This window comes from Uloborus diversus, chromosome 9 (genome assembly GCF_026930045.1).
Source record: "Uloborus diversus isolate 005 chromosome 9, Udiv.v.3.1, whole genome shotgun sequence".
NCBI lineage: Eukaryota > Metazoa > Arthropoda > Arachnida > Araneae > Uloboridae > Uloborus > Uloborus diversus.
In genome coordinates this window covers 13,619,087-13,641,635 of record NC_072739.1, presented here as the reverse complement: position 1 = coordinate 13,641,635, position 22,549 = coordinate 13,619,087, and the positions used below count along the sequence as shown (strand labels likewise).

Here is a 22,549-nt window from a genome sequence, read left to right as displayed (position 1 = left end):
AACAAGTTAATTATTGCGTTGTTTCTTGCTGCTGGATGTACGTATGTATCTCTCATAAGTAATAACTCCAAAATGGTAAACTGTAGAAGGATAAGTTTTCGCATGTGGGGTGTGCGTACGTTCCAGTTGTGCACTTCCGTTTTTGTTTTCGATCGGGTGTTATAAAAAGCCTGTTTACTCATTTTTTGTGGCTATTAATTACTTATTTCAATGCAAAACTAATATAGCGTCTCAGACTGACGATCATTTGGTGATATATTGCTGAATTGGAGACGAAAGACCATGGAAACAAATATGAGATGGCGAAACTGGTTTTTGTGTCATTTTGTTAGATTCCTCTTGAGCCGACGGTAATTTTTAATTTTTCAATATTTGTAATATAAATCACAGTAATGCAGTCTTTTCTGTATCGCTTCGGCGGAATTACAAGTTTGGGGCTCGTCGAAATACATTTTGGGGCCCTATTTCTCTATCACAAAAATTGTAAAACATTTATCATAAGCATTTTTGTAACTCCTGCGGTGTCTCTATGGTTAAGGGGCCTCTCGCGTATTTGCTGTATTTAGAATCCGCCACTGCACATCAAAACAAACTCGGGTGCAAGTTTTGAAAGGGTTTTTCTGCTCAATGTTTATGATTATTTTGAACTCTATTTTTTACGAGTATTTCTTGAATTTCCGAGAACACATGCGTGCCCCTCCTCCCACTTCCTCAATTTCTGAAATCAAACTCTAGTTATACTTCTGAGTTGTTTAAAACTAACACCATTCATAAAATTAGCTTTATCTATTGTTTAGAAAGAATTTAGAGCATTAATGTAAGAAATTGATTAAAGACGTTTTGAATGGTGACATAATTCGGAAATCGAAGGGACTTTTGAATTTTTTTCTTCAGAAGTGCTGAAATAGATTCAGAAACTCTTCCGAGGCGTTGGTTTTAGCGGTTCTGTATTGCAAAAATTACGCCGAGGTTGGGACCGAAGTGTGAGTTGATGCAAAATAAGAGGGTGCCCCCCCCCCCCCCATTTTGTAATGCGCCATTTTTTTTGTATCATTAATAGCGATCGATTTTTTTTCTGTTGTAAGTAACTATTTTTATGTATTTATATAAAATCAATGAATAAGTTATTTTCGTTTTTTATAGAAAAGTTTCAAGGTTTTTCTATTATGCAATTTTTTAAATTTCAGAAAATTATTGCTAAATTGTACAATTTAATTTAAACTTGTTTGTAAAGCTTCATAAAAGATTAAACAATCAAATTGTTCAATATTATGTGTGCAAACATCATATCAAGTAGTATATGTATTCAGTTATTAACTTGGTGTAAATATTGAGTTTGTTTGTTGTAGCTGCGTTTTAAGAACCTCGCTCTTTTCATGGGTATTTTTTGTTTCAGCAAAATTTATGTCATTGTGTTTTAATTTTTTGAAAAATGCAAAATTTTTTATTCGTAAATTTTAAATAAGTATAAAAATATTCCTATTATGATTTAATATTGTAATTTATCTGTTACCTTTTTATTTAATTTGATGACTAAAAAAGTCTACGTGCAATCTTTGCACTTTAAATGCGTAATTTGTTGACGGTTTCATAGTTTCATTCTTTTTTTTTTGACTGATTTAACAACATAATTTAATGTTTTTTAATTATGTTTAGTGTACCTAAATCCATACATCATTACAATATTACTGAAATCTTAGTTATATGCTCAATTAAAAAGAAAAATCAATTGGTTATTAAACAGTCTCTTTGTTTTTCTTCCTTTTTTTCTTTCTTTCTTTCTTTCTTTCTTTTTTTTTTTTTTTTTTTTTTTTTGACTGTTGTTCTTTCTCTTTCATCATACAGCAGTCAAAAAAGGAGAAGCATAACTACACCTTATACAGATTGTACGCAGCACGATCCAAAAGTTCGGGGACAAGCTGTAAAAAACTTTACCCAGAATAGTTCACATTACAGAAGCACATCCACCTTCAAAAGGTTACCTTGAGGGACTAAGTACTTCTGCCAGTGTTCATATAACTTTTGGAAGCTCTCCTGGAAGCCTAATTTTTGCTACCTTCTATGATGCAGCTTTATCTTCTCCTGACAGAAGAAAGCGGCGTCCATCCAAAAGTTTTTTTGCTGGGAACAGGTAAAAGTCACACGGAGCTAAGTCCGACGAAACGTTACGTTATTTGTTTGTCATATCAGAGTATTGACCAATCGAACGGTGCATCCTCAACATGAAAGTCGCCTTCTTCCCCACGATGAAGTTAAAGCAGCAGCTTAAGAGACCTTACAGGAGTTTGCGAAAAATATCTTCCAGGAGTGTTTCTAAAAAGCTATACGAACGTTGCCAGAAGTGCATAGTCGTTCAAGGTGAATATTTTGTAGATAGATGTGCTTCGGTAATGTGAACTATTCAGGGTTCGGTTTTATACAACTTACCCTCTAACTTTCAGATCATACTACGTACGTATCAGTTTTCAACTTACTATTTCATAACGTTTTTGAATGACGTAAGTTTAGGCGCATGAAGACATCACAAGACAATTGCGATAAATAACTTAGGAGGCGTTCAAAATGGATGTTTCGGTCATCTACATGTTCTTAGGTACATATGCATGTACAGATGTGCTGAAAAAACTTGTGAAGAAATTGGGTGATTGTACAATAGAAATTAAGGTCAAAATTTAATTTTTTTTTGTGATTACAATTCCTTATTCGAAAAAAGAAAGTAAAGAGAAATGAATCAATGATCCTTTGAATCCCTGACAATTTTATCAATTTCTATTTTCTTTTTTGGCCATCGGCCAACGGCATCGGCCATCGGCAATCGGCCATTTGGAGGAAAACAATCGGCCATCGGCCGTCTTTGAACAATCGACCAACAATCGCCATCGGCCAAAAAATGCCATTGGTCGAGCCCTAATATTAATATGTGCAAGTAATTTTTCACCCCTATGATCGGGAATTTATGAGAAAATTGGGTCTAAATTGGAATAAAAAAAGAACTATTCATCGAATTTTTTTTGAACTGGTCTGCAAACCTTTTCAGGACTTAAAGGAACAAACTGTGAAAATTTCAGCAAAATCGGCCGGGTAGTTCTTGATTTCAACGAGTTCAAACACACAGTCGCTTTTTGAGAACTTCATTTTATACTCTGTGGAGATTTATTGTGCGTTTTTCATTGTACCTACACTTGTTCTTTACTACTGTTAAGTTCTGTTGGGCAAAAATACAAAATGTTTTTGCTGTCTTGTATATTTTCACTGCTTGAAGAAAGTATTATGCATCAATAGAGTTAAGTTTTTGAGGAAGGGACAATTTTTACTGTATATGGTCCCTCATTTTAGCCTTTTCGCAGTTTATCTGCATTTTTATTATCCCGAGCACCCCACTTCTGCAGGTAATCGTGAATTTACTGCAGGTGGAAAATGAGAAAGTCACGTTTCGGGCTTGCCTGAATATTTACTTTTGAATGTTCGCTTTTGTGATTATGTTGTGTTAAAACTTCAGAAGGACAATCCATAAAGGTGCATAAAGAAAGGGGTGTATAAGGAACTATAGAAAGAAGGACTGGGCACATCAAGCGGTACTACAAAAGGGGCAGGGGGCACTGCCCTCCCGAAAATGTCTGTGGGACACACTAGAATTTTTTTTTTGTCAAAAAATTAAAGATTTGAAATTGCAGTCTGGGGGAAAATTGATGAAATCCCATGTTTGAGTAAGCAAGTTCTATTAAATCATTCCTTGATGTGTAACAATGTGTATCAGAGTTTAAATGCAGAGTTAAAACATCAATGCTGCGTTTACAGCTGTTCTCAGTGTTTTTCATATATTTTTGATTTACAATAAGAGGTCCAATCTCGAGCTTTTTGGTTCGTCTGGGTTCTTCTTTTTCTTGTGCAGTTTGTTTCTTAACAAATCAACTTGGAGTTCGATTTCTTTTAAATGTAATTCAGCTTCCAATAAAAAATTATTTTTATTACATTAAAGTTTGAAGTCGTCCAAATTGTGTTACTGTCTAATCTTAGAAACTAGTATGCTGTGGCTATCACAAAACTTTCTTTTATATCTATAGTAGCTTTTTAGCTGCTTCACTCGGCTTTGCTTGGCTCTGCCTCTAAAATAAAAGCTATGTCAAGTGGTGCATGTTCAACTGGAACATAAAAAAAGTCTAAAATTTCTCAACAAATTGTGGAAAATAACCAAAAAGGAAAAATTTTAAATCCTCAATGACAAGAAAAGCCTCAAAACAAAAGTAAGAATTTTATTTGTTCACAGTTCAGAAAAAAGTGGAAATAGACCTTTCTTCTCTATGATTTTACTCACCCTAACTAAATCCGAGCTCCCGGCAAATGATAAATATCTGATTTAATATTAATGTTCCTTCACTTAAAACAGCGTGTAACTTTTCAGCTAGTGATTTTCCAGGCTTCCTGGTTTTGAAATCTGAAGAAAGTAAATCTTCTTCTCTCAGATTTACTTTTCACAGGCTTTCAAATGAGACTGAAATCAAGAAAATCGGATAATTATTTCGAATAGAAAGAGCCATTTAATGCCCTTTTCAGATCCTAAAATATTTTTGGCCTTATTAGAACCCACCACATCAGCTTTGTTTCACAAATACCTCCCTTCTAAATTTGGTAATCCTATGCAAGTACAAAGTTCGTTGTTTTATGTTTACATCTGCAAATACATGCCTCAAGCGAATTTTCAAAAGCGGGAGGTTTTCAATGATCGAAATATTGGCGATTTTAATTTGTTTCCGTTAAACTTGTTACACCAGTACTTGCGCAGGGAATATTTTTCTTTTGCATACATAAACAAAGAATAGGGAAATATCTACTTACATTGGATTATGATAAAATAGCAGGCAGGGCCCGATTAAGATATGGAGGGGCCCTAGGCTAAATACTTTTGGGGCCCCCCTTTAATCAAACTTTATAACTTAAGCCGTAGGCTGAAACAATTTTAGTCATAAACTAAAGTAATTTCTGCCACTTGGGGGGCCCTAGGCCAGGGCCTAGTTGGCCTATTTATTAATCAAACCCAGGGGTTACCGAAATAAAATTACTCTTTTTCAACTGTACTACAGCCCGATACAGGCCAAGGCCTTCTCTATCTGCTTCCTCTAGGCGCCATGACTTTATATGCTAGATTTATCCTCTTTATTCTCAAGATCTCCAAACATCTAGCTACATGATACAACAACCTCGATGTTTCTCCTAGTACCCCCAGTCTTCAAAGAAAAAACTTAATTTTTTTAAAAACTGGCTCCAAATAAAAACTAGCTACATGTGGAAAAACATGTCTCAGCCATCTGAGTCTATTGAATTTAATAACTCTTAATACGTCGTGTTGTCTGTATTTATTGTGTACTTCATGGTTGTATAAATTTCTCTATTTTCTTTTACTGGTTCCGAAATTGACAAAATGATCTTTCTTTCAAAAATGAGAAGCCTGTTTTCCCCTGTTTTGTTAATTGCCCATGTCTCACTACCGTGTAAAACAATCAGTCTTATGAAGGATAGCTTTATTTTTGTATTAATGGAGGGGAATTTAGACAACTCCTAAAAACTTTGTGTTCCTTCTGTTCCAGGGAAGTGGCAGTGGATCGAATCGTGATCAGCCATCAACATCAAAGCGTCAGGAAGGAGATTCAGAAGGACAACTTCCCAAGTAAGTTATCTGTTGATGAATCACCAGAAAGTGACATTGTGTGGTAATTAAATGGGAAGGGAAGTCTTGAGTTGCTCCATCCATATTGTGTCATTCCTGGAGATGTAAAATGTCTCGAAATTTTGAGGTGGTAGGGAAAAAGAAAAATTGTTTTTTTTATCCTAGGAAAATTGGTGAAAAGAGTAGAAAAATTGATTTTTTTTCGTCAATTAATATGTACTAGTGTTCGCCCAGTGGTCGAAATTTGACCATATTCATAAATGAATATTTGAGAAAGTTTGTTTCCAACATTTTTATTTCTACTCTTAATCATGTTAACTGCATAGTTTATTCCGATTTCGCTTTTTATCTCTTAATCTCAAAATAAATGGATGAAAGAGGATATTACGGTAATGGGATCGTTTCCGAAATTTTATAAATATATTTACTGAAAAAGGATGCTTAAAAACAAAGGTTTTGACCATTTTTTAAATAATTTGAAAAAAATTAATATTTTTTAACAACTAAAGTCGAACCTCCATATATCGAACTTCCACATATCAAAATTTTCTATATATCGAAATCCCAGCAAATTTCTATGTTCATTACATAGAAAAATTGTTTCTATATTTCGAAAAAATCTCTATATATCGATTTTTTTTTGTGAGACATTCGTAGATTTTTTTTTCCACTTTAGACTGTCTCATGAAAAAGTGAAGGTTAGGGGAGAAAATTATGTTCACTAAAGGTTTCTACAAAACTCATAAGGAATCTGGGGTTGAGGGGTGTGTATATAGGTCGTTGTTTCGTTCTGGAGTTCTTAAATTCTCTCAAGTTAATTTCAAATCTTAGTTGTAACCAGTAACATTGTAAAATCAGTTTCAAGTTCTCCCTTTTGTCTGTTGATTATCATTCCTAGTCTTTTTAGCTGCTGTAAAAATCATTCAAGTAAAGTAGATTGATTTTTTACTTTTCTTTCGAATACATTGTCACAACGAAAATCCCCTAATGTTGCAGATCAAGTTGAATTGAAGGTGAAGGAAGATGTATGAAGGCGCAAAAATGTAATTTCTGTTATTTTTTTAAGTATTAACTTTTATTCAATCCGATGCTCGTATCAATTTGAAATTGGGTTTCATACACGTAAAACAGCTTTAATTTTAATGTTTTAGGAGACTTTTAGGATAAAATAAGATTGTTTCTATATATCGAAATTTCTATATGTCGAATTTCTTCCGACAATTTGCTACTTCGATATATGGAGGTCCGATTGTATTTTAATCGGTGTGCAGATTAATTTTTTTTTTTTTTTTTGGCATCAAAAGCAATAAAATGCTACTCATTGATGACATTAGCGCACAGCTCAAATTATCATAACCCGAAAACGCGGTTGAGAGCAAACCGTAAATATTTAACGTGGCAATGGAGTTGCACGCCAAAGTACATCACTTATACCGTCATAAAGACCATGCTTTATTTCCAAAATCGGACATTAAAAAAAGAAAAGAAAAAAACAACTGTTGAGAAAATAAAAGTTTTTTAATGGCTCAACGTTTTTTTTTCTTATTCTATCTATTTCAGTGATTAAAAGTAGTGCTTTTGATTGAAAGAAACAACTCTGTTGAGAAATTGGTGTGGTCGACAAATTTCTGGCTTGAATAATTTTATTTTGGATATCATGTTGCTTTGTGCTAACCCTATGCAGATAAATAATTCCCTACTCTTTGTTTACGCATGCAAAGGAAAAACATTTTTTGCGCTGGCATTGGAAACAAAAAAAAATTGACGCCAATCTATAAAAATCACCAATTATCCAATTTCCGAAATCTTCCCATATGAAATGAAGTATCAAAACTCAATTTATACGTAAAACTTCTGTGTGAACAATGTTACTTATAAAACGTCTACTAATATGAGTAAGTTGCTTCTTCGTCAATAGAAATATAAATTTCCTAGTATCAAATGAACGAACTCTACTCATGGCAACATATAATGCCATTCAAAAACACTGGGCGTCGTAATAATAGTACAATTTTTAAAAAAGGACGACTTTGTGATTTGTTTATGGTTAAGAGCGGTGAATAACTGATGTCACATTTTTCAACATTTTCGACCCTCCCCCCCCCCTTTTTGACAATGTTTTGCACTTCACTATACCCCCTCTTCTCTTTGTCACATGTGACGCTGTTTTTCATAAACGTTCCTAATTAAAAAAAGGCTTGTCACGTTCTCCCCATTGTATGCTCCTCTTGTCATGTCTTTCCTCTCCCTTGTCACAAACTGTTACTATTTTGTGAACCCCACTTTCAAGCGGGACTTCATTCGTGGACAGCCCCTATTTTGTGGCAACCGTATGCAAATATACATTTCTCTACTCTTTGTTTTCGTATGCAAAATAAAAACATTTCTCCAGCTGCAATTGGTGCCAAAAACTTGACGCCAATAGATGAAGAGGGCCCGCCAATTTGACAATTATCGAAATCGTCCCGAATCCTGAAAAACTCAGATTATACGTAAAACTTCTGCATGAACAATGCTTCTTTTAATAAGTTTAATATTATTAAGTAAGTTGCCTTAACCTCTGCTGTTAGAATTATTAAATTCCAAACAGTCTTACTTGCTACACGAATCCTACTTGCTACATTAAAAATTGTCCATTCAAAACACTGGACGTCGCAATAATAGTGTAATTTTTTTAAAAATCGTGTTTGTGATTTGTTTATGGTTTAGGGGAAAACTGACAAATGCACTTCAAAATTTTTGATCTCTCTCCCCTTTGTGGCAAAGTTTCACACTTCACCATAAACTCTCTTCCCTTTGCCACATATCACACTGTTTTTTCATAAACGTTCTTATATATAAAAAAAAAAGCTTGATTCTCCCCAACATTCTCCCCATTGTATGTTCCTCTTGGCACTTATTTCCTCCGCCTTGTCACAAACGGTTACAATTTAATGAACCCCACCTTATAGAGGGACTTCATTAGTTATCAGTTCCTTTCAAATAGACATTTCTGTACTCGTTTGTTACAAATGCAAAAGAAAAATATTTCTCGTCCTGGCATTAATGCCAAAATGGATAAAGTTCGCTGATTTCAAAATTATGGAAGTCGTTCTGAATGAAATGATGCCGCAAAATTCCTTTTAAATACGTAAAACTTCTGTACAAACAATATTTCTTGTAAAAGTAGGCATGATCTTGCCATTAAATATAAAATTTCCAACAGTCAAATGAACGAACTCTTCTCACGGCAACATATAATTGCCCATGCGAAAGCACTGGATGTTGTAATAATGCGCCAATTTTATCAAAAGTTTCACCTTGAGTTTGTGGTGATAGCAAATGCAGGTATTATTGGGAGTTTGAACTGAAAGTCGTCTCTCACTCCGTAAAATAATTTATTTAAATATTAAAATTGCGAAAACAGAATCAAAATGAAAATATTTTAAATGCCCGTAGTTACCCAAAAAAGCCTCAATCATAAAAACAAATGCAAGTATTTTATTTCTTTATGGTCAAGTGAGAATTGGCAACACCACAATATTATCCAGCAATTTGTTCACGCTAGCTATGTCGGGTGAAAAAGCAAATAAAATGATTTTTCACTAACTTTTAAATGCTTCTAGCTCTTTTAGCCGGTTGGCGTTTTTGCTCGGTAAACCGGGTAGAACGTATTTCAAAGTATTTTGCACGAACTTTCCAACTAGTACCAAGCTTGAAGCATTAAAATGCATTTTTCGTGTAGAAAAAGCGGTTTAAAAAATGAATTAAAACTTAATGTTTCACACTTCCAACAATGAATTTCAACAATGGAAAAGAGATGAAATGAAAATTTTTGAGTTTTGCTAACCAAAAAAACGCTCATAACTTTTTTTCTAGTGGATTTAGGTTATTGGACCTTGGGTGCCCTGACCCTTTCTTAGTTAGGAGTATTTTTTAAAGACCTTTAAAGCCATATCAAATTCGAAAAAAAAAATGGACCATCTATTCGCATAGAAAGAGCCATTTAGGATGAAAATGCGTTTTTAATTAATATCTCTGTTAATTAGCACTCGATTCCAAAAAAATTTGTTGATGACACTAAAACTCGGCAATAGCTACTGAACAAAAAAAGAATGAAGGAAATCGGTACCGAAAGAAAACGGCTTGCCTATTAATATATAAAGATTGTAACAGCCATATTTTCTTTGAAAACACAAAAATTATTAAACATTTGAAGGAAACTAAAGGGCTTCTCGCTTACGCTCACACATTGGTCGCCAAAATATTAGTCTAGCTTTATTTATATTGAAAAAGGTGTAGGTTTTTTTTTTTAAATGGAATCTTATAAGAAACCCTTATGATTTTCATACATTTAATGGGGTCAATTACTTTCACATGCAACTCGTGGATTAGATTATTATGAAGCAAAAGTATGTGATTCTGTCATCTTTTGAGAGAAGTATGCAAGGGAACATTTTGTACTAAAATTACAACCATAATATAATTTTTGCTTTGTATGGGTTTGGTGGGGGTAAGTGGGTTGCCCCCTTAAGACTGAGATATGGATAAAGTTTTAAAACTTTTTTACACTGATCATGTTAAATTTCATCACAGTGATTGGTTTTGCATATATTTGGGTTTCATGCAATTTTTTTCTAGGTTATAGCACTAAATCAAAAACAAAATGTAATTTTTTTCCCGAGTTCATTTTCCGAATATATTTTAAACAGACGCAGCCATTTGGTGTTTCCAATTTCTTTCTCAGCTTAGTTTTTTCTAGTTTACCAAAATCAACCTTAATCACCTTAATCAACTGTATTATATTTATTGAACACACTGTAATATGTTAAAAGTAAAATATGTACCTATAGGATTTCAATAAATTTAACAGATGTAATTTTTTTTTTTTTTTTTTTGTTTGTTTAAAACTTTTTTGTCATACAGATTTAAAAGACAGTAAATATCTCATAAACAGATGCGTTTATAAAAAAAAATAGTTCATACTTAAAATTTACATACTTTATCAAGTAAAACTGCCTTACTCCTTTATTAGATACGCTTGATTTAAATTTAAATAAAAGGGGGTGACCCACTTACCCCTTGTTATGGGGTAAGTGGAACACCCATCTGATTTTTTTTGAAATGCAATCGATAAGAATATTTAAAGTATTATTTTAGAAAATAATGATGGTCTGTAGTTGAATAATAATGTTCAAGATAAAATAAGACATTAAGTTGAAATTTTTTAGTTTCATAACTTTTGTATAAGGTTTCAAAAACAAACTGTTCTCAAAAGGGGTCCCATTTACCCCAACCGACCCTATTTACTGATGGCAGTGCAGAAAAGATTGCATTGAAAAATCCCTACAATGTGTACACACTGTAGAGACTAAGCAGCTTAAAAACATTTCATGGTCGTTAATTAAACTATGTTCAGTGTCAAAATATGTGTGTATATATATTTTACATTGTCTAACAATTGCAAAGAGCAAACGACTTCTGACATACTCTGAAAGCAGCGATTTAGTAAAAAATGTTAGAATGAGTGTTTTAAGAGCCAAAGAACCAATCCCAGTGGCACGACAGCCCATGGGGCTAAGGCCTACTGTGCCTATCTCTATCTTCCTGATCAATGGCTCTGGGGTGCCAGGCAGATGTTCGGGTTAGGTGGTCAGCCGAACACGCAACCTCCAAGAGTTTAGTTTCCAAGCACGCTCGGTACTCATTTTATCGACACAGGGAACAGATTAACGGCCGAGTCGACCATGTCCAACCTGGGAATAGAACCGGGCCTGTAGCATGGAAGAACGAAGCGTGAGCTACTGGGCTTTAAGAACACTTGAAGATAATTTATGAAGAGAGCGATGGGCTAGGGAGCCTTTACATGAAAGGTCTAAACACAGATCAGTCAGAAACGCAAATGCTGCCGATAGGCTTAGGTGCACAAATGTACGCCGTGTACTCCATATCGAGTGAATCCCGCAAATGTTTCCGAACACATTTGCGAAGTGATCATGCACTTTACTGGAGAAAAAGAGTTGAACTATGACTGATAGTAATAAAACGGAAGAAAAATATTATTAGAGCAAAAAAAATTGTGCTTATTATAACACTGATACTTATACCATATCTTGAATAACATTTGTTTCATCTGATAGTAATGTGCCTTTTAAATTCAAACGTAAACAATTTCCTGCTAGATTAGCCTTCCCAATGATTATAAATAATGTACAGGGTCAAGCTGATTTAGTGAAAACATATTAGCAGAGTAGTATCAGGTCTTCACTATTCAATTTGTTGCTTTACTTTGTCTCTGAGGTTGCAGTTCTTAACCTCAATGCATTGCAAAAGTCAAACTTCAATTTTCACAGGTTGCGGTAAGTTGCAGGGCTGTGGAATTGGACTGATTTTTTTTGGGCAAAAGAGTTGGGGTCAAAGGTTTAAAAGTTCAAGCATTGGAGCCTGTAATTTTCAAGTACAATGATAACCTTTTACATAAATTGAGATACAAAAATTTTTTTCCAATCACATTCTCATATGGAAATTTGAAGCAAAATGATAAAAAAAATAAATAAATAAATAGACTTCATTCTAATCATAAATGGATCATTACGCTTATAAATTGTACTTGCAAAGTGTTTTCACTATTAATAATGCTCCTGATGACAAGAACCAAAATTAATTTGAACCTATTAACACATTTTGTCAATTCACATACATCCCCCAAAGAGCTCTCCCGCTGATGTCATAAAATCTTCAATAAAAGTGGTTTTCCAAAACTTCATAACTCAGTCGATTTTGGTCGTAGAAGAGTGATTTCTTTTAAAGTTTTAAATGTTAGTGTGTGAAGAATATTTTACTGAATGTAATTGCTAGGGCTGGTGGACAGTATAAAAAGTTACATTTTGTAACTTTTTCAAAATTTGATTTTTTGACAAAATTTTCGTGAATTCTGATTCTTTACGCAATTTAAAGATATTTTCCAATTGGAACCATACGCTTATCTATAATAGATTAAAAATTAGCTATTGGTCCACGATTAGGGTGGACACCCTGTATATATAAAGGGTGTTTTTTAGAGGTGGAGAACTTTCGGTTCAAATAAAACACAGTTAAATGTTGTTAATTGCCATAAATGTTGATTTATTCCACAGATGATTCTTTGCCATTTTTATTTAAATATGATTTCTGGCATATGGCCACCTCGGCTGGCTCGGAGAAAGTCCAATTTTCTCACTTTTTGCAGCAATAGAAGCCATATGTTGGTAATAAGGTGGCGAATGTTCTCTTCCAAGGCGTCAATCATCTGTGGCTTATCAGTGCAGACCAGAGACTCCACATAGTACCACAAAAAGTAATCCAGCGGCGTTAAATCGCATGATCTTGCAGGCCAATTCACGGGTCCATTACACGAAATTATTCGTTCACCGAACGTTTCTTTCGATAAATCAATTGTGACAAGCGCCGTGTGGCATGTTGCACCGCCTTGTTGTCTATTCATGATGAAATGGCAAACCGAACTGAACACAAAACGTGTGACATCTATCAAAATGGCACACATATCAAACAGTGTTGCCAACTTAAAGATCTATACCTCTAAAAAAACACCCTTTAGATACATTATGATAAAAAAAGTTTTTCACCTCTTTCCCCCCAAAAAAATGAATAAATGTACATTCATAATAAATACAAAAACAACGAAACGTCAACTCGAAAAAATAATTTCCATTATGGGAATAAAGTCATCTGTGCAAATCTTTGCGTAGAAACTTAATAAAGGGCTCTGAATTTAACACTGAATACATAAATTAAAACTTCAGAGTGAAAATAAAAGCAAATCATATCAACAGTAATTATTTCATAGTAAAGACCATGACTGTGGACTCGGAGTAAATCTTCTTTTGTGATCAAGGAGTAAGAATCAGGGTTTGTGAAGGTTTTTAATTCAAGGACTCAGAGTCGGAATCGGTCCCTTTCTCTCAAAGTCCGCAACTCTGCCGATGTTTGTGGAGTCAGAATCAGACTTATTTACTTATAAAGAAGGCAGAGTGAGAGTCGAAAACTTTAAAATTCCATGCACTGGAGTCGGTCATTTTCCCTCTAAAGTTCTATGAGTTGATCATCAAGAGCTATTTCCAACAAAATCTGTTTGAATCAGATCTACCTTTAAGTTAAGAATCTATATTGACTTTTAGCTTCCCCATAGGCTCTAATGTGAAGGGATTTGAACTGTTTGAAATTGAAGAAAGAATTGTATGAATCATAAAGATATTTTCTATATATGTTCTTCATATATATTCTAACTATGTTTTTTTGAAGCTAATTTGCCTTGAATTTCCCTGTAGGTGTTAATGTTCAGTTTTTTTATCTGTTTAAAATTGAACAAAAAATTGTTGGAAACAAAAAGTGAACTATTGTCTAGTCAATGAACGGTTTGAAAAAACATAAAAACATGTAGTTTTGCAAATTGGCACACACGTACAGGAAGGGCTTCTGATGAACATACTAAAATTCCTCTGTAGTAGGGGGGAGCTTGCAGCTCCACCTAGGATTTTAGGTGTGTTTTTTCAGTTTTCGTTTTATATCTCAAAAATTATTTACTTGCGAAGAAAAATGTAATTTGATGAATTAAAGAGCTTAAAATTATCTTTAAAAAGCTTTTTTTATTGTAACTATTTTAGTTTTTGAGTTGTTAAATTTCAATGTTAGTGAATTTTTGGAAAAATTCTTTTCTATTTTTGGAGCTCCCCAAGGATTTATTCGATGTGATTATTTCCTCTTTTCGGTCAGAAGTAGTGCAGCTTATTTGAAAGATTTTCTTGAAATTAGAAGACAGGTGGGGGAGGAAGGAGTTGAGTAATGTAGAAAGACAAAAATATGTGCAGGCGTTCTTTTCGTTCTTTTTTGTTCTTCTACCATAGTCCAGCAAACAAAGACCCAAAGTGATGGCAAAAATAAACGTTTAGTTATAAAAATGGGTACGCATGTACAAAAGGTCTTGTAACAAACATACTAAAAGTACCTGGTGGTAGAGGAGTTTTCATGTGAGCTCATGCCACTATCTTGGAATTCTGTTTTTTCGGTTTATCTTGGATTCTGTTTTTTCAGATTTCATCTTTTATCTTACATTCTTTATTCTTGAGAACAAACTCATCAATTGTTAAATTAAAGAACAGAAAATTACTTTTACAAATGAGTTTTTGTTATAACTGTAATAGGTGCAGAGAAAACATGTTTTCAAATTCGTGAGATTTTGAAAACTATCTACTTTTAATTCCCTTTTTTCATTTTTGGGACTCTGCAAAAGTCATATTAATCACTTGTTTTTAAATAAATGAACTCGCATGTAAGAAATAAACATGTACCCTTGGGCGGTAAGGATAAATGATAAAATTTATGATAAAAAATTCAAGCATGCAAAAAGGGCATCTTCTTCCTTAGATTGTTAAGGCGGTGTTGTTTGGTGATAAACCATTAAGATCAGTGTTTTTTAATCCTGACAGTTTCTGCAAGCAACGCTGCAGTTTACACTTATTTTTTTGCAGCCACATTTTGTGCAACATCCTTTCAATACAAGCGAAATATCCAGAAAGAATTATTATTTTGCGAAGTTGTTGTAGGTGAAGACATGGATCTTGTTTCGCTATTAATAATTCTAACTCCAATTGATAGTAATATTCTTTTCGTGAAAACCAGGGAAGGTAAAGTGGATACCAAGATATTTTGCACGCAAGAATTGCAAAACACTTGAGAGCTTAGGGATCAAATTTTTTTTTATCTCTGCTTTCTAAGGTTGCAACATGACATCAACTACATATAATAAAGGTGAAGCAAAATTCATAAAATTGTTGCAGAGAACTAAATCGTTGATTTGCATTCTGGAACCACTCTCTAGCCCCCTTTCTACTCTAGGTCAGGTAGCAGAGCGAGGGCGCCCATATAGGGGGGCAAGGGTAATCGAGCCCCCCCCCTTTGAAATTAGAACTTCCTTGCTTTTGGTCCTTTTTTCTTTTCAAAAATGTAAAAGCATTTATTCTCCAGCCATTAATGAATAAGTTATTAAAAATCAGAGCCGTGTTCAAGGGGAGGGTTTTAGGGGTTAAACCCCTCCCATTGGGGAAAAAATAATGAGTCAAAAGAAGAAGTTAGTGTCCACATTAGAGGGATTTTACTGTAGTTGACGAAAACTTTAATCTAAAAATGTGAAAGTTTGAGCAGGGCTTAAAAAAAAGCAAAAAAAAAAAAAAAAACTTTCTTTCTGGTGTTTTTTCACAAATTAAGGCTGTTCGAGCTTTACCAACTGGAATAACCTTTTAGAAAAACTATGGTGGAAGAACCGCTGAATGATTTGTAATCGCAAAGTATTAACGACGGTAATAATGCTCAAGGAGAAGGCTATGATGAATGCTGTATATGTTGCAGCTATGTAGATGCATTGAAGGAATTCGGTAATCTAATTTGCATCTGCAATAAGCTCTTTCTTGTTTATTAAGCAGAATATGAAGCCTAATATACATGCTACATTGTAAAAGACTTTGTGGGCAGTTTTTAATATTAATTGTAGTATACCGCATTAGTAAACAAATTTGATTAAAAAAGAAACAAACAAGGTTGGAGTAAAAAGACGTAAAATGAAGGAATGCTGCTACTATTTGCACAGAGGGGGGGGGGGAGAGTACGGCAGTTTGTACAGGTCTTTAAAGCCCATCCTGGAATTGCAATTTAACGTAAAACAAAAGTTTGGTAGATTGAACCCCCCCCCCCCTCGGGTAAGGATGTGGAAGTTTTAAAACCCCTCCCTTTATGAAAATATGGACACGGGCCTGTTAAAAATGAAATATTTTAGTGACTCTAATCCGTCCTGAAATCCCTTTCCACGCAGAAAATACCCTCCTAACCCCATGGGGAAAATATCTGAGCCCCCCCTTACAATTTTGCCTATGGGCACCCTTGTAGCGGAGGCAGGCCAAACATTTTTCTTGGCCGTACATGGGAATGTTTTAAATGCAATTTTTTCTGGATGAACACTGGTTTATATCTTTCCAGAGCGTAGCAAGGACGGAAAAGCCATACTTTGCATCCTTGCCTCCAAGTGAGGATGTCACAAAACGTTAACACAAATTTAATACGTTCAGAGTTATAGCGACACGTCTAATAAAAGCGGTTGGAAAGACCACTACCAGCTGATCTTTGGGATGAGAAAAAGCCAATCACCAAATAACACCGTTTTAACAGTCTGAGGAAAAAGATACCCTTTTTGCATGTTTGAATTTTTTATCAAAAATTTTATCATTTTTCCTCACCGCACAAGGGTAGACGTTTATTTCTTACATGCATTAAGGTCATTTTGGGTCTTGGTTGACGTAAATGACATAAAAGAGTTCATTTATTTAAAAACAAGTGATTAATATGTCTTTCGTTGAGTCCCAAAAAATGAAAAAAGGGAAAAATGTAGATAGTTTTCAAAAACTCATGAATTCGGAAACACATGGTCTCTGTACCTATTACAGTTATTGTCATACATCGATATGTAACCGGTTAGCGGTAACAGTAACTGTTATCTTTGTGCGTGAAGTTTCAGTTCTGGTTCTGTTCGAGATGTATATAGTGTGTGTTCGTGATGTGAATAATGTATAATGAAAGTATTGTGCCGTATTAAATTATGCCTCGCCTCTGCTATGTGTAAATACACACATGCCAACTCCATCTCAAAAGGATAAATACATCACAGTTATAACAAAAACAAAAACACATTTTTAAAAGTAATTTTCTGCTCTTTAATTTAACAATTGATGAGTTTGCTCAAGAATAAAGATTGTAAGACATAAGATGAAATCTGAAAAAACAGAATCCAAGATAGTGGCATGAGCTCCCCCAAAACTCCTCTACCACCGGGGACTTTTAGTATGTTTGTTAGAAGACTTTTTGTAGATGCGTACCAATTTTTATAACTAAAAGTTTATTTTTACCCTCATTTTGGGTCTTCGTTTGCTGGACTATGGTGGAAGAACAAAAAAGAATGAAAAGAACGCCTGCACATATTTTTGTCTTTCTACATTGCTCGCCTCCTTCCTCCCCCACCTGCCTTCTAATTTCAAGAAAATCTTCCAAATAACCTGCACTACTTCTGACCGAAAAGAGGAAATAATCACATCGAATAAATCCTTGGGGAGCTCCAAAAATAGAAAAGAGCGTTTTCCAAAAATTCACTAACATTGAAACTTAATTTCTCGTCAACTATTTTAGATAAAATGAAAGTAAAAAAAAAAAAGCTTTTTAAAGATACTTTTACTTTCTTAAATTCATCAAGTAAAGATTTTGTTTGGAAGTAAATAGTTTTTGAGATATAAGACAAAAACTGAAAACACGCACTTTAATTTCAAGATGGTCATGCGAGCTCCTTCCCTGCCACTTACTTAAGTACCGTACTGAACTTAACGTACCGTCACCTGCTTTCCAGTTTCAAGAAATCAAATCACCCAAATTACCTTCACTACTTCAGACTGAAAAAAGAAAATAATCACATCAAATCAATCGCTGAGGAGACTCCAAAATTAGAAAAGGAATTCAGGAGCCCTTTCTGTACGTGTGTGCCAATTTGCAAAATTACATGTTTTTATGTTTTCTCAAACCGTTCATTGACTAGACTATAGTTCACTTTTTGATTCCAGCAATTTTTCGTTCAATTTTTAGCAGTTAAAAAAAACTGAACATTAGCGCCTACGGGGAAAATTAAGGCAAATTATCTTCAAAGAAACATTGTTAGAGTTCATATGAAGAACATAAATAGAAAATATCTTTCTGATTCATACAATTCTTTCTTCAATTTCAAACAGTTCAAATCCCTTCACATTAGCGCCTACAGGGAAGCTGAAAGTCAATATAGATTCTGAACTTAAAGGTAGCTTTGATTCAAACAGATTTTGTTGGAAATAGCTCTTGATGATTGACTCCTAGAACTTTAGAGAGAAAATGACAGACTAGACTTTAAAGTAGACAGATAGAATTTTAAAGTTTTTGACTCTCACTCTGCCTTCTTTATAAGCAAATAAGTCTGACCTTGACTCCGCAAACATTGACAGAGTTGCGGACTTTGAGAGAAAGGGACCGATTCCGACTCTGAGTGCTTGACTTAAAAACCTTCACAAACCCTGATTCTTACTCCTTGACCACAAAAAAAGATTTATTAACTATTATAAATACAATATAAAATAACAAAAACTTTTTAAAGATAATTTTACACTCTTTAATTCAACATATAACAATTTTGTTGGCAAGTAAATAGTTTTTGAGATATAAAATGAAAACTGAAAAAAAAACATCTAAAATCCTAGGTGGCACTGCGAGCCCCCCCCCCCCCTACTACCAGGGAATTTTAGTATGTTCACCATGAGCCTTTCCTGTACGTGTGTGCCAATTTGCAGAACTACATGTTTTTGTTGTTGTTGTTGTTTTTACCCTTATTTTGGCCTTCATTTACTGGACTACTATGGGAATGAGGTGGCCTCGCCAAGGTCTTTCGAACAGAAAAAAGTTGGTTTGAATCGGACTAGTCATTCAAAAGTTATCAGTGAGGGGAGGGAACAGCAGACAGACAAAATGAGACATTTCCTCATCTCCACTCCTATTTTCCAATTTTTAGTTTTTCAATATATGTTTAATTATTTTGTTTATTTTTCCTTTTTGTTTTTCACGATATTTTTAAGATGCATTAAGCCTTCCTTCATGCTTTTTTTCTGACTTTTACTGGGAACTTTGGCTAACCCTTTCAGGGGCAGTGGTTGCGCTGTGAAACCACTAATTTATGAATTTTTTTCTCACTTTTTTCCGAGTCTTCTTCTTTTAAGTTCAATGAACAACATTGGATGGCAGAATAACAAAAAAAATTTTTTTTCGTAGACTCAAATTCTTGTTCAAATCATCAAATTTTCAATTTTTTGTTAACCCCAAAAAATTGGATTTTTTTTCAGATTTTTAAAATTTTTAATTAGTGCTGAAAGAGTGCATCATTTTTCTTCTTTTATTCCTGAGGTAGTCAATCATATTGTTCGAAAAGATTCAAGCTCATTTTTACATGCATAAACATGTTTTTGTCCTTCCCCAGGTGGGAGGTGTGAATAAATGGGGACACCACCCCCAGTGAAAAAAATTCTGAAAAAAAATTTTGTAACTGAAAAATCTATGTCTAGATGATCAAATAAACCCATTTGTGGTGATTTTTCTTAAGATTTCTCAAAAATTAATGACGCGCCCCTGAAAGGGTTAAAAATGAAAAAAAATGAGACCGTGAAGAGTTTTTTGTCTGAGTGGAATGTGTGTTAATGTGGGACTCCTTTCCCTTGCAGGAGACGTTGGTCCTATAAGGAGGCGGACGGAGAGGGGAGGACTGCGTTGCACTGGGCGGCCTGGAGGGGAGAAACGGAGAAGGTGAAGCTGCTGCTCGAGGGAGGATGGGACACGAGGGCAAGGAACAGTATGTTATCGACGCCCCTCCACGAGGCGCTCCGTCGGGGGAAGGAGGCCACGGCAGAGGTGCTGCTGGAGGCCGACTGCATGACGGACGGAGCAGATAGATGTGGGTGGACCCCTCTGCATGCTGCTGCAGGGGGGGGATGCGTGGCAGCCATCGGGAAACTGCTCGCTGCCGGAGCAGATTCAAGCCTGACGGATAGTAAGGGACGGACGCCCCTCCACAGGGCTCTTCTTGACGGGAGGGAGGCTGCAGCAGAGCTGCTTTTGGGGGCCACCCGTGAACTGGACGGCACAGACACTGAGGGGCGCACCCCTCTTCATGATGCTGCAAGCAGAGGTTATGCGCGTATAGTGAGAGAGCTGCTGTCGAGGGGCGTGCGTCCTCATGTGAGATCTGACGAGGGAGTGTATCCCCTGCAATATGCCGTGTGGGGAGACCATGATGAGGTGGTGAGGGTGCTCTTGGCGGCATATGCCTTGAGAGACGTCCGGATCGACTGGGCGGAGATGGAGCTCCGGCGGAAGCAGAAGAAGAAACGCTGCATCAAGCTACTCTCTGGTTACAGGGCCGAGATCCGCAGGATGAAGGACACCCGGGTGGAAGGATCCGGGGTGTCCTTTTACGACGTCGCGACGAGACACACGAGCAGGGTGGCGAGGCGTCTCTCCGCAGAAACCATCCGACGGCTGCTGCTCTCCGATCGCTTGGTGGAGCAGTTCCCCGTCTACGGAGAACTTCTCTCCCTCAAGCTGAGGGAACTCGAGGAAAGGAGGTTCCTTTCGGATCGCTGCCGGCAGTGCTTCTCCCTTCTAGCCCGTCCCCTGCCCCTGACGTGCACGGACATCATCCTCCCGTGCCTGGCCGACGAGGACATGCGGAACTTCATCCGTGCCTTCGGATACGAGTTTCGGAGATGCCCGTGAAGTGCCTCGCATGAAAAAAGATCGGTGAACAGATGCTTTGTTGCTAAATGTCCTTTGCAGTTGAACTCGAATCTGGTGCGTCCCGTTTCCGACGTGAATCTTCCACCTTTTGATGTGAATCTTAGTGCTCATTCACCATAGACTTTTTCCATGAAGATGGCTGGTGTGGAAACCTTAGTGCTCATTCACTGTAGACTTTTTCCATGAAGATGGCTGGTGTGGAAACCTTAGTGCTCATTCATCATAGACTTTTTCCATGAAGATGGCTGGTGTGGAAACCTTAGTGCTCATTCATCATAGACTTTTTCCATGAAGATGGCTGGTGTGGATTTTTCTTTTTTTTTTTCAAAATGCCTTTGTTGACTTCTCTTTCTGTTTTCGGCAGAATCGAGAGTGTGAAGGTGTCATTACTGTTTCGTTCCCAAAGTCGACAGCTTCTCCGTCGACCGCCCTACGTCTGAACATTTACTGTCGGAAAGTGGACGGTTCCTTTCACACGTATGCATCTGGTTTGTTTGTGAATGTGAAAAGTACAGACAGTGGACAATAATATTTTGATGAACCTTTTAATCTTGGATATGTGTTTTTGATCATTTTACATCAAAACAAGTCATTCCTTCATATGTTTCAGAATCGATTTGTATGTGTTTGTGCTTCATTTGTGATTTTTTTCATATGTATCAAAGGCTACTTATAAAGCTACACAATAAAAAGGGTGGTTAAACCATTCAAGTCATCTGTTTTATCGTACAATACTGGCACGAAAGAAATAAACGGAGCCGAAAAGCTTAGTGGGCATACTCGTTGTAAAGAAGGGGAATAAAGGGCAAAGTGAAATCGTTTAGATCCCTTCCCTTTGCAAAATAAACAAAAGGACAGTACATAAAGAAAGAAAAATATATTTTATAATAACACTTTCATTGAATTTTTCACTTTGTTTTTCTAATAAAAATTTATTCAACTTTTAAGAATGAATGAATAAATGAAAAGGAAGTAAAACAATAAATGAATAAATTAATAAATAAGTGAATCTATGAAAAATTTAATGAGTGAATAAAATAGTTCATGAATGAATAAATACAAGAATTATTAATTGAAGGAATGTAAATGAAATAACCAGTAAATGAATGCATTAGTGCAGAGGTTCCCAAACTTCAGACCTCCTCGGTTTCCCTCCGGAAAAATTATTAACTTCGTGGACTCCCACCCCTACCTGTAGCGCGTAAAAAATGAGTTGACAAAGTTAAATCTATTTTTTATAATATATGTTTGTTTGTTTTTTTGTTCTTTTTTTTAAATTTATTTATTCATTGTTCTGTATATTTTTCAGAGCTCTTGTCTTTTACATTATAATTTTTAGTTTGGGGTGTAAAATTCTACTTGAAATTCCATTAGGAATAAATAGAATATCACCAAATTTCTACAAGTTTACTAATAGAAATGAACTTTTGAAGTTAGTGAGCGAAACACTTAACCTTGTTTTAAGTGTTAATTTTTCATATGATTTGTATTTTTATAATGTCTTGC

The 22,549-nt window shown here is 35.3% G+C and overlaps 1 protein-coding gene across 1 annotated transcript in view; it reads left to right on the top strand.

The window, feature by feature from the left end:
* Positions 1–21,736, top strand: part of LOC129229760 (ankyrin repeat domain-containing protein 1-like) — a 49,667-nt gene extending 27,931 nt beyond the window's left edge. Inside the window, exons 7-8 of the mRNA XM_054864132.1 lie at positions 5,586–5,665; positions 19,972–21,736. Of these exons, the coding sequence (XP_054720107.1) occupies positions 5,586–5,665; positions 19,972–21,022 (1,131 nt within the window). The 3' untranslated portion in view covers positions 21,023–21,736. The remainder of the gene's footprint in view (positions 1–5,585; positions 5,666–19,971) is intronic.
* The last annotated feature ends 813 nt before the right edge of the window (positions 21,737–22,549 follow it).